Here is a 13764-nt window from a genome sequence, read left to right as displayed (position 1 = left end):
TTTGATATTATAACCAAAATAATGGATTTTCTCAAAAAATTTAAATGCAATGATATGACTTTTTGTAGACTAGAAAATAGACAAATGACAAAAAAAAAAAAAAAAAAAAAAAAAATTAAGATGCGGTTTGCGCAGGCTTATTGGTTAGTCATTTGTCTATTTTCTAGTCTACAAAAAGTCATATCATTGCATTTAAATTTTTTGAGAAAATCCATTATTTTGGTTATAATATCAAATTACGCCCTCTATCGGCGGCCGTTTAGGTCACAACTGTCATTATCAGAAGAAACCTAAAAGCCCAAGAAATGCTCTTTTCAATGATACCAAATTTATCCAAATGTATTAAAGACGTTTCGAACTTACAGGCATTTATTTAAAACAACATTCAAATACCCCCCACCACTTTATTTCGAAAGATAGAGAAAAATGTTTTTTTCAAAAAATGTTCGACTTTAAGTTAACATTAAAACGCAAATACTTTTTTGTTACATTCATTGGGGAAAATCACAAGAAACGTAACTTTATGTAATTCAAGATGGCGCAAACGCCCTCTGATAGCCATCTTGGAAACTTGAAAATAATTTCCAGCATTTTCCCTTGCCTACTTAACCTATAAATTTTTTTACCGTAACTCTCTACGATTATTAGTTTCGGAGGTACAGCCGCTTACCTCGCTTATTTGCCCACCCTGTACAATGTCCCATATCTATCTTCAACTGATTCGGAAATATTAAATGTTTTCAGATGTATTACAAAAATTAACATTAAAAAAAGAAAATTATTTTATTTCACAAATTCGCTACATTCAGCTCAATACTTATTTTCGCAAACATTTTGAACATCTCTTACATTGAAATTAATGTTTTTTTGTTTTTTTTCAATAATTTTGAAATAAAATAATTTGCTTTTTTATGTTAATTTTTGTAATACATCTGAAAACATTTAATATTTCCGAAACAGTTGAAGATAGCTATGGGACATTGTACATGAATTATGTCTAGAATTTTCTGAAGAATCCAAAAAACTAATAATATACAGGGGGTTGTATTTAAAATAAGAAAGTTGGTATCGGCCACTGTCACATGACACACCCTATATAATTTTATTTTATTTTTTAAATGCGCATCTAAAAATACAAATCGACGTGTCCAAGCGTTTTTCCCAACACGCTCTCATTTATTCGTTATCGAATTTATTCCATTTGGCTGTTCCACACTGTATATAAACTAAGTTATATACACTATATAATGTGGGCGAATTACACTAATACGCCCGCAAGGCGTATACATAAGTAGCCGCAATAAAAACTGTGATTTCTCACAGTTACCGATATTATGGTACCTATACAGTCAAAAGATTTTTACTTTTAACAGAGGTCAGTCTCTACGTCTCCTGGATAGATTCCTTATACGTGATTTTAAAGTTTTTAAAAATGCTCAATGGCATAGGCGAGATGAAATTCTTTTTGAGGCTGGATTTGAATGAGCTTTGCGACAGTAAGCATAATTGGGAAAAATTGACCCAAAAACCCGATTTTAAGTATGAGAACCCAAAAACAAGTGGGCAAGGTTTAAGAAAAAAAAAAAAAAAAACCATTCGAGAGAAACACACATTTCGACTTTCGACCCCAGGGCCCCTCCGGGCTCCAGTCCTCCGGTTTTAAGGTCCGGCGGCGGGGTCCCTGGGGTGGTAGCAGCTGTAGGCTGTAGTAGTATCATTAGAGAAAAAAAAAATTAAAATTAGTTTGTTAAGAAAACGGTGACAACGATTGCGGGAAAGACAAAAAAAAAGATGCTTAAAGAGGTTTTTGTGTCCTATCACGTCAATATGAGTTTGTCTGTGTAAGTGTTCGATTCGTGTTCCTGGTGGAGCTGACAGAACACTTCTAAGAATGGAGTTTTGAAACACTTGAAGTCTTTTTCTCTGCTTTTTGGTATTATATTCCATACTGCATCACCATATGTTAGTATGGGACGAATTGTAGTTGTATATAGAAGTAGTTTATTTTGAATGCTTAGAGATGAGTAAGGTTTGATCAATGGATATAACATCTGTTTTGAAATGAAAGTGAGACAACATGTTTTTGTATAAAGTCACTGTTGTATCAACTGCACAGCCACGCCATCTACCAGAACCACTTTGGTTTCTAAAATAGAGTAAACTATATATTGGAATATGGGTTTAAAAGAAGACATACAGCGTACAACGCACAAAATGAAACCACCCTCTTGCTGGTTTGAATACATCTAATATATTTCATAGTGAGTATGTATATCAGAAAAAGTACTCACTCAGGTTCAACAAAAAAAGGTGTGTAGTATTGATTTATCCTTATCTGTACCTGAACATATAAACATACTGTTGAAAAACAATATTTTGTTTTGTATATTTCTATACTCCCACTCAAAACAAAAATTCTAGTCTAATTAACTATCTATAGTTAAACCAGCTTTATAATTTTTAATCTGAGGAAAAATACAATGATCCAACATTTGTTGCTAAGAATTGGGGAAACCTCAGAAAAACCCAATTAGATCATAATAATACAGTTTTAACAATTCAAATCAACTGTTTAACTTAATTAATAATATAATTTTTAACTTTAATAAACAAAACAAAAACTATAATCACAATGTGAACAAGCATAAATCAATCAGTTATATCAAAGTTTATCTTAAATTCATAATATTAAATTGAATTCATTTCTCAACTTTTGAAACTGTACTGCAGGAAGTGGCTTTGTAAATGGATCAGCTAGTTGTTTATCTGTAGAGATATATTTAAGCATTATTTCCTTTTGGGCTATTTTATCCCTAGAGAAATGATATTTTACATCAATATGTTTTGATCTTTTGTGATCTGTTGGATTATTTGCGATAGCAATGCATCCATTATTATCTTCAAAGATAATTATTGGATTTAAAATTTCCAACTTTATGCTGTTTAAAAGACTTTTCAACCAACAAGCTTCTTTAATTCCCTCATAAAGGGCCATATACTCAGCTTCAGTAGATGAAGTTGCTACTGAGTTTTGTCGCTTGGTATTCCAGCATATTGTATTTTGATCAAACAGTTTAAAGATATAGCCAGTGGTGCTTTTACGATCTAACTGATCATTTGCCCAATCAGCATCAACATATCCATATAAAATATTTTTAAAATCATTTCTTTTATATACTAGCTTTAAGTTTATTGATCCTTTAATATACCTTAATATTCGTTTAAGATTTTGCCACAGCTCTTTATTGTTTTTCGTTTGGTAACGACTTAAAATATTTACAGCCATACATAAATCTGGACGAGTACACAGCATTGCATACATCAAGCAACCTATAAGATTTTTACATGGTGCATCATAAAACTCATCTTTATTTAATGCTACATAATCTAACTTTGTTGGTAAAGGTGTATTTATTGGGTTACATTCAGTCATATTAAACTTACTTAAAACACCTTCAAGATAGTTAGTTTGATCTAAGGTAATTATGTTGTTTATTCTATTGACTCTTATCCCTAAAAACATTTTGATCTCTTCCAAGTCAGTCATTGAAAATTGCTTTTGTAAGTAATGTTTAAATTTGTTTAAAATATCAATTTTATAAGTCACAATTATGATATCGTCAACATAAAGCAATAGATAAATATTTTCAGAGATGTTTCCTTTATCTAAAATATATAAGCATCTATCGACAGATGAACTTTCAAAACCAAGTTCTTTTATTAGAGTGTCAAAATGTTGGAACCAACAACGGGCTGCTTGCTTTAGTCCATAGAGCGCTTTATTTAATTTGCATACATGATTTTCTTTTGCTTTAACACCTTCAGGTATCATCATATAAATTTCTTCATGGAGTTCGCCATTTAGAAAAGCGGTTTTTACGTCCATTTGGTGTATTAACAGGTTATACTGATTTGCAAAAGCCACAATTATTCTAAATGTTGTAATTCTAGCAACCGGTGCAAAAGTTTCAAAGTAGTCTAAATAATACTGTTGACTAAAACCTCTTGCTACCAGCCTTGCCTTATATCGTACAGAATTAGCATTTCGTTTTATTGCAAACACCCACTTACAACTGACAATATTTTTGTCATTTGGACGAGGTATTATTGTCCAAGTATTATTTTCAATTAGCGATTTATATTCATCATTTATCGCTTTCTCCCACTGATCTCTATCATCGCGGTTTTTTACTTCCGCATAGGATTGTGGTACATCGCCAATTACAGATTGAGCACTTATATAACAGTTGTTTAATATGCTGTCATTTTCATTATAAGAGACAATTGGTTTGCCTTTGAGTCGTGCACTTCTCCGTAAATTGGGTGTGTCCGGAAAAGAGTTCGTACTAATAGTTATGTCATCTGATTTTGAGACATCAAATTTATTAGCAACTTCTATTAAATCATTGCTTTCATCGACATTGATATGATTTTGTTTCTGTCTTTTGACAACTAAATCATTTAGATCAGAATCATTTTGTGAGGTAGGCCTTGAAGTTTTGAAATTTACTTCATCGACAATAATGTCACGAACTATAACAAAGTTGTTCGTTTCCACATTTAGTACCTTATAGCCACTAGGCGTATAGCCTACAAGAACACCTTTATATGACTTCTTGTCAAATTTATTCTTTCTGTTCTTGTCATGAACATAGACAGTAGACCCAAAAATTTTTAAATGGTCTAGCTTTGGCTTTTTATTGTGCCAAAGTTCAAAAAGGAGTTTTATTTGAAGAAAGAGACTTAGTAGGTGTTAAATTCAGTAAATAAGCAGCAGTTAAAACTGCTTCACCCCATAACTCCTTACCTAATTCAGCTCCATGTATCATAGCACGGGCTTTCTCTGTTAAGGTTCGGTTCATGCGTTCAGCAACCGCATTTTGTTGAGGCGTATATGGTACGGTTAAGTGGTATTGAATGCCTTTTGTCCCACAAAATGATTTAAACTCGTTAGACAGATACTCTTTTCCATTGTCACAATATAAATATGCCAATTTTAAATTAAAGTGATTTTCACTCTTTGCCAAAAAATCTTGAAAGGTGTTAAAGACTTCACTTTTGGTTTGAAGTAAATAAACAACAGTATAATGCGTAAACTCGTCAATAAATGTTACAAAATAATTTTTTTCATCAATGGTTGATGGTGTTATAGGGCCACATACATCAGTATGAACAATAAATAAAGGTCTTGTTACATGACTTCTATCTCGTGTTTTTGAAAAAGGCAATCGAAATTGTTTACCATAAATGCATGCTTCACAAAGTTTATCTGATGGGTTAATATGTTTAATTGGTTCCATATTTAAGAATAAATTATTTCTTTTTATTTCAAGAAATTTTAATTTATCAATATGACCCATTCTTGCATGCCATAACTGGTAAGTTGCATCTAATTCATTTTTGTCGTTAATAACTTGGTTACAGCTTATGTTATTTATAATGAAATCGACAACTATTAGATTTTGTTTTGACTTACCAGTAAGTAAAATAGCGCCATCCTTTCTTACTGTTACTTGTCCATTTTCACTAAACAGAATACTCATCCCGGCTTCCTGAATTCGTCGAACAGATAGTAAGTTGTACGGAATATCAGGTACATACAAAACATTTTCCAGTGTGCCAGAAACTCCCAGATTGGTAATGACGTTAATTGATCCTCGTTTCAAAGCACTAATGCTCTCATTTTTCTTTGCAATTGAAATCTTGAGAGGTACCGGCAAATCTACAACAGTGGAGAAGTAGTCTAAACTATTGACTAAGTGATCCGTTGCGCCGGAATCTAATAGAAATGTAACTTCCCTTGAATTAGTTCTGTTATTGAATTCAGAAAATGTAGTTGCAGCTCCAAAAACAAAGCTGCCACTAGTTCCGGCCGATAGGGTATTTTGAGCCACCCTTTGAGGACATTCATCCGGTACTTGTAACGTTTTCTTGTAGTAATAGCAATTTTTCTTCTCGTGGTTTCTTCTGCCACAATGATCACATTTCATGGATTTTGAATGGCCATCATATCCTCTTCTCTGATACTGAGTTTTAAAGGCTCTTGAAAATTTCTGCTGATGGGTTGATTTAAACTTCTTCCATTTTCCTTTGCTACCACCAGGTTTTTGATTTCTTTTTGTAGAGTCTGTACTTGATAGAAGCACTTTTCCACTGGTATCCATTTGTTCGTTATTAAGTTTTACTTCATAATCCAGCAAGCGAATTTTAACGAAACCTAGGCTTAAGTTTTCGTCCGACATTGTTTGAATTGCGGTGACCACTGAGTCATACGATGCTGGTAGAGTTAACAAAAGTCTCGCTATCTTACTCATTTCATTTAGCGAAGCTCCAGCTGCTTGTAGCTCAACTATCATTTCATCAAACAACATGAAGTGATTTGCTAAAGGGGTATCTCCACGATACTTGAAAGTTAGTAGCTTCTTTTCCATTGCTAGTTGTGTTGCTAAACTTTTCCGGTCATAGATAGAGTCCAATTTTTGAACTATTGCTTTTGCTGTTTCACTTTCAGTCGCAAAACTAAGCATTTGATCACTTAAATGTTCGATAATAATGCCTTTAGCAATACGCTCCGATTTCTTCCATTTTTCGGTAAGCACATCAGGTTCTTCATCGTCGAGAACATTTAATGCATTTTCTTCTGCTAGGAGGGCACGCACTCGAAATTTCCATACAGCATACTTTTCACCATTAAATGGTTTAATATTTCGCTTTGTCAACTTTTCACTCTCCATTTCAACTTCACAACACTAACTCACTACACCAGCGCGACTGGGCCCATAACCTATTGGAATATGGGTTTAAAAGAAGACATACAGCGTACAACGCACAAAATGAAACCACCCTCTTGCTGGTTTGAATACATCTAATATATTTCATAGTGAGTATGTATATCAGAAAAAGTACTCACTCAGGTTCAACAAAAAAAGGTGTGTAGTATTGATTTATCCTTATCTGTACCTGAACATATAAACATACTGTTGAAAAACAATATTTTGTTTTGTATATTTCTATACTATACTTCAAAAGATCTAGATTTAGATCTAGTTAGTACTAGATTTTTAGGAACAATTTGCTGACTGAAAAAGTTGTTGATCATAAAGGAAAGGAATCTTATTACAAATGTTTAACTTGTAATGAGTGTTTTGATGAACTTCGCGAAGTAAAATTCCACCAACACCAAGAAACATGCAAGTATTTCTGTGAGAGGTGTCGTCGACAACTTGACACTAAACTTGCCATTTTGGTCCATGTAATTGAACATAACATGAACGATGAATCGGAACCTGAATACGAATGTGAACAATGTTTTTTGGAATTCTACAACTTGAACGAATATGAGCATCACCAAAAGAGTTGTTCCAGAGAAATTGTTGCTTCGCAAATTAATTTTAACAGTTCAGACTCAAATTTACGTTCAATACATCACAGTGAATGTGATCAACATAAACAACATACTGCTGATATTAACGGTCATCTTAAAATCCTTGATTCAGACAATATTCTTGAAAAGTTGAAATATTATTGCAAGTACTGTAATATAGGTTTTAATTCACACTCTAACCTCAACAACCATTTGACAACTATCTCAGACGGCCAACGGTATGGATGCCATGAGTGTGGAAAGTTTTTTTTAGATAAAAGTTTTCTTATAAAGCACTTAAAGATACATAACCGTCGAAAACCCTATAAATGCGACACACGGCTAAAATGTATTGCAAAAAGTGCTAAAAACCGTCTTAAATGTAAATATTGTGACAAATGTTTTATGAAGAAATATAATTTAAGTAGACATATTAGGAGTCACACCGGTGAAAAACCTTTTAAATGTAAATACTGTGACAAATGTTTTACACAAGCTGTTAATTTAAAAACCCATATTATGATTCACACCGGTGAAAAACCTTTTAAATGTAAATATTGTGACAAATGTTTTACGACTAAAGGTGCTTTTAGCAACCATATTAAAACCCACACTGGTGAAAAGCCCTTTAAATGTAAATATTGTGACAAATGTTTTACACAAGCTGTCAGTTTAAAAACTCATATTAGGAGTCACACCGGTGAAAAACCTTTTAAATGTAAATATTGTGACAAATGTTTTACACAAGCTGTTAATTTAAAAACCCATATTATGGTTCACATCGGTGAAAAACCTTTTAAATGTAAATATTGTGACAAATGTTTTACACAAACTGCTCATTTAAAAACTCATATTAGGAGTCACACCGGTGAAAAACCTTTTAAATGTAAATATTGTGACAAATGTTTTACACAAGCTACTCATTTAAAATCTCATATTAGGATTCACACCGGTGAAAAGTAATTTAAATGTAAATATTGTGAAAAATATTTTACCATCAGATCTAGTTTATGCGCCCATATCACACGGATGAAAAGTTTTTTTAAATATAAGGATTTTAGGAAGTGATTTGCAGTAGTTCCTCAATAAAATCGACTTATTAATAACATTTTAACTAAATAATCGAAAATTAATTAAATGTTTTTAAAGAGAAGTAGAAGTCTCTTTTCTCTCAGTAGAGTTGTATGAATACCAAAGGGAAGTAATAACAGACACACAGTAGTCACCATAATATTTTTATTTCAGCCGTCAATTAAGTCCTTCTCAACCAGTTTCGGGCATAGAAATGCCCATCTTCAGGAGCTCAAATAGCAACTTAGTTCACTAGCTATCTTTTTCTAAAGGGTTAAACAGTGAAGCCCATGTTATGATGAAACTGAATTTAAGAAGGTGGTGCTTAAGGGGGTAACAACGCCGATTATGGAGAAAGAAAGGCACTAATACTACATTCTATATGACTATACTTAATATTTAAATTAAAAAACTAAGAGAGAAGCCCCTACTAATTTATCCTTTAAAAAATTGTTATTCACTCTACTCTTCTATACGGTGACGAGGATTAACGCTGTCAGACGCTATGAAAAGAAAGCTGCAAGGATAGAAATAATTACCAACAAAGAAGAATTTTTCCGAAGAATAAGATGTGAGCCTGGAATCATGCTTCTGTGAAAAGTAGAAATTTAGAGTATTTTCCCAAGCAGTAAGCTGTCGTGAAAATGACGTCATATTCTGGTAAACTTTGGTTTATTAAGACGTCATCTGATGTTGTAATATTCGGGGGTAATATCCCTAGTGCATTTAATTTTTCCGGAAAAATTCGGAAAAACGAGTTTCTAAGTAATTTGTTTTAACAAATAGCATGAGCGAGAGTGGTGGATCTCCGGAAAAGACCTTTATTAAAAATCTTATTTAATCTTACCACAGCTTGGCCGATTTGTTAATGTATTTTAAAAGTACCTCAGTATATTTGCACTAAGTATAGTCACAGTCACACATTATAAAGTTTCTCTTACCTCTTTTCCCTCTTTGTCGCTCCACAACCAAACTACAATTGATTGATTGAATTAACACCGTTTTTTACCTTCAATGCGAATAAAACAACATAGAATTTATTTTTATCAGCGGTTCGCCGCCATCTTTGAGCTAAAATCAACCCGACCAATCAAAAGTGAGACAACATGTTTTTGTATAAAGTCACTGTAGTACCAACTGCACAGCCACGCCATCTACCAGAACAACTGAGGTTTCTAAAATGGAGTAAACTATACTTCAAATGATGGTGAATGCCTATGTTTCCACGAATCACGACAGTTAATATTGTAGATTGTGTTAGCAAATTTGAACTCTGGGTTTTAAATTTACATAGGCGAAAGTAACGGGTGTTCAATAATTGTTATGGTCAGATCGCTTATGGATGGCAATTGTCACTAAAACCGTATGTCTTAGATAACGTTGCAAACAATTATTACACGACAGCTGTCAATCCGCCGGTTTGTTTGATTTCAAACCCTATACGAACTTATCAACGGCCGTATGTTCATACTACAACGAGAGAACCACAGCCAGGTGGAGTTTGGAGCAACATTTACTATACTGTTTCGATGCGCAGCTAATAAGATTCGCATAGTGATCATGATAGCCAACGTCTCTAATCAGATACGACAATAGAAGAAGAAGGAAGAAGTGTTAAAAATAGAAATAACTTCAAAAGAGAGAGAAAGTATTCAGATTGGCAGTTTTATTTTAATGAAGCTTCGTACACCACTGTGAATGAATATTAGTACACCACTTTTGGGTGCGCAGTTGAATGAATGTGATTGAGCTGTCGAGGTGAACTAAAAACCCGAAAGTAAAGGGAACATGCATAGGCGGCTTTTAATTTGTGTAAATCAATTTACACAATAATTAATATGACAAAAAAATTTTTATGGATACATTAAAAAATATACATTTTGTAGACAACAAAAATTAGTTTTTTTACATCTTTATTCAATTTATTGTGGTATTTGGAATTTGTAGCAGTGATAGTAAACAAAATAATATTGCGTGTTTTTGAGTTGAGAATTCATAATAATCTGGATTTTTTTTAGGAACAGTTTGCTGACTGAAAAAGTGGTTGGTCATAAAGGAAAGGAATCTTATTACAAATGTTTAACTTGTAATGAGTGTTTTGATGAACTTCGCGAAGTAAAATTCCACCAACACCAACCAACATGCAAGTATTTCTGCGAGAGGTGTCGTCGACAGCTTGACACTAAACTTGCCATTGTGATCCATGTTATTGAGCATAATATGGACGATGAACCGGAACCTGAATATGAATGTCAACAATGTTTTTTGGAATTCTACAATTTGGACGAATATGAGCAGCACCAAAACACTTGTCTTAGAGAAACTGTTGCTTCGCAAACTAATTTGAACAGTACAGACTCAAATTTACGTTCAATACATCACAGTGAAAGTGAACAACAAAATCAACATACTGCTGATATTAAAGGTCATCTCAAAATCCTTGATTCAAACAATGTTCCTGAAAAAACAAAATATTATTGCAAGTACTGTACCATAGGTTTTCATTCACAGTCTAACCTGAACAACCATTTGACAACTAACTTAGACGACCAACAGTATGGCTGTAACGAGTGCAGAAAGTTTTTTTCAGATAAAAGTTCTCTTATAAAGCACATAAAGATACATAACAGTCGAAAACCCTATAAACGCGATACACGCCAAAAACGTGTTGCAAAAAGTAGGAACTCAAATGCCCATATTAAGATTCACACTGGTGAAAAACCTTTTAAATGTAAATACTGTGACAAATGTTTTACACAAGTTGTCAGTTTAAAAACTCATATTAGGAGTCACACCGGTGAAAAACCTTTTAAATGTAAATATTGTGACAAATGTTTTACACAAACTGCTCATTTAAAAACTCATATTAGGGGTCACACCGGTGAAAAACCTTTTAAATGTAAATATTGTGACAAATGTTTTACACAAGTTGTCAGTTTAAAAACTCATATTAGGAGTCACACCGGTGAAAAACCTTTTAAATGTAAATATTGTGACAAATGTTTTACACAAGTTGTCAGTTTAAAAACTCATATTAGGAGTAACACCGGTGAAAAACCTTTTAAATGTAAATACTGTGACAAATGTTTTACACGAGCTGCTAATTTAAAAACTCATATTAGGTGTCACACCGGTGAAAAACCTTTTAAATGTAAATACTGTGACAAATGTTTTACAGTTTCATGTAACTTGAATAGTCATCTTAGGATTCACACCGGTGAAAAACCTTTTAAATGTAAATATTGTGACAAATGTTTTACACAAGCTGTCAGTTTAAAAACTCATATTATGAGTCACACCGGTGAAAAACCTTTTAAATGTAAATATTGTGACAAATGTTTTACACAAGCTGGTAATTTAAAAACTCATATTAGGTGTCACACCGGTGAAAAACCTTTTAAATGTAAATATTGTGGCATTTTTTTTGCAGATGTATCTTATTTAAGAAGCCATATTAAGATTCACACCAGTGAGAGACCATTTAAATGTAAATGTTGTGACAAATGTTTTACAGCTGGATTCAGATTAAGATCCTATATCAAGACTAGAGTAATTATCCGTCGACCATGTATTAACAGCTTTTTTAATGAACGATAACGAACGCAAAATCGTTTATTAATGAGTCCCATTAATGCATGATTTTTCAAATGTTTTACTTTAATGCATGATTTTATCATAAGGTCTGTTCGTAGAGGCAATTTCAAAGTGGTTTCCAACTGAAAATCGGAAATTGCTGCATTTTATTGGTTGAATGCTTACGTGACATTGACATTTTAAGGGTATAGGACATATTCCTTTGATTATTATTTGGAGATTCCTTCTGCGAACCAAATACTCTCATAGTATAGTTCCATCCTTCTTTATTTGTATTAAACAGAGAGAACTAGACGCACATTATTAAGTTGACATCCACTTTTAACGGCAGAACTAACTGTCTCTGTCATTGTCAAGAGTGCCAAAATGTAAATTTTGTAACCAATGTTTTACGACTAAAACAAGTTTGAACTACCATGTTGGAATTCCATTTTTAATTTTTTTTAACTCATTTAATAATGTGTTAAAAAATAGGGGGTTTTGTTTAAAAAAATAGTTATTTACCGAACAAGTGCGGAAAGTGGTACTTTCCCGCACGAGACTGCAGTTGCCCGAGGAAACAGTGGCGAGAAAGACGCTTTCGCATGTGTTAGGTACAAAACTTTTCCTACGAGTATCAATTTTCATTAAATTGAACAAAAACGTATAGTAAAATTACTAAAATGAAAGCCTCTGTTTGCAAAGATGATTAAAAGTGTATTCTTAATTGAGAAATCAAATTGTTTTTTGATTTAAATGTATTTTTTTCTTCGCTTGAATAAAAAGACAAAAAGGGTATTTTCGCTCTACACATATAAATCAAAACTGCAAGTCTATTATACATATATTCTAACTAATCTTGCAATGCGGAAAAATTAACTTTACCGCATCCGAGTACTAAAATAGTTATTTGCGCAACTAGAGAAAAGTGCAACTTTTGCTCCCGCGAAAAAATCAAAGTTCAATGGTGCGAAAGCAGTTTACTCCAGAGTTGCACATCTAATTTTTCCTACGACCAATGTTATGTTTTATGCAAAAACCTGGCTGAAAAAGGTGTTAGTACTAAAGATATGTTTGTCAATTTTTCAAAAAAGTGTCAAACTAGACAGTGATTTTTACTGGTGGCACTTTCACTCCCTAGATAGTAAAACTGATATTTTCATCCCTCAAATGAGGGAGAAAAGTTTTATTTTCTATAGGGGTTGGAGAAAAAAATATTTTATCTGCCACACCTTTATGAATCACCCTGTATATCCAAAAGTATGTTTTAACTATGCATCTCAATATTTTCTAAAACTTTTGTATTTAACATTTTTTTGTATTTTTCGAAACTATCTATCGTTCTCACCCTGTACATAAGATTTTACTGATAGAAAAGTGGCACCCTCCATTAAGGGCCGGTACTTTCACCTTCGAATAAATTTATTCTTGGGATAATTTCTATGGAAATTACGGAATTGACCAATAGCAGCGTCTGATTTTACGGTTTCCATAGATATTATCCTTAGAATTCTGAACTGAAAGTACTGGGCCTAAGAAATATACTTGTTTTAACTTTTCACTAGTTGGAATATACCAGATACAAGTAGTAATTCATGTCATGTAATTACGGATACGTCAAAAAACATTAATAATTTTTATATGTCGGTTTTCGTTCGTTTTGCAAAATGTATGAGCATTTTTAATTATGTTAAACTTTCTAAGTCTTATTTTATTTTCCCCAAATATTAAAGAGAATAGAAAATACTTTAAAATCA

At 32.7% G+C, this 13764-nt stretch overlaps 1 protein-coding gene across 1 annotated transcript; it reads left to right on the top strand.

The window, feature by feature from the left end:
- The first annotated feature begins 8321 nt into the window (after nucleotides 1–8321).
- On the top strand, nucleotides 8322–13764 carry LOC145727275 (uncharacterized). Its single transcript, XM_081976790.1, has one exon. It carries the CDS (start codon nucleotides 10655–10657, stop codon nucleotides 12029–12031), a length of 1377 nt encoding a protein of 458 aa, XP_081832916.1. The 5' UTR covers nucleotides 8322–10654; the 3' UTR covers nucleotides 12032–13764.

The sequence above is a fragment of the Ips typographus genome, linkage group LG3 (assembly GCF_016097725.1).
Source record: "Ips typographus isolate SLU linkage group LG3, UJ_Ityp_2.0, whole genome shotgun sequence".
Lineage (NCBI taxonomy): Eukaryota > Metazoa > Arthropoda > Insecta > Coleoptera > Curculionidae > Ips > Ips typographus.
The sequence above is the reverse complement of the archived record's forward strand: the minus strand, read 5'-3'. Positions and strand labels throughout refer to the sequence as shown.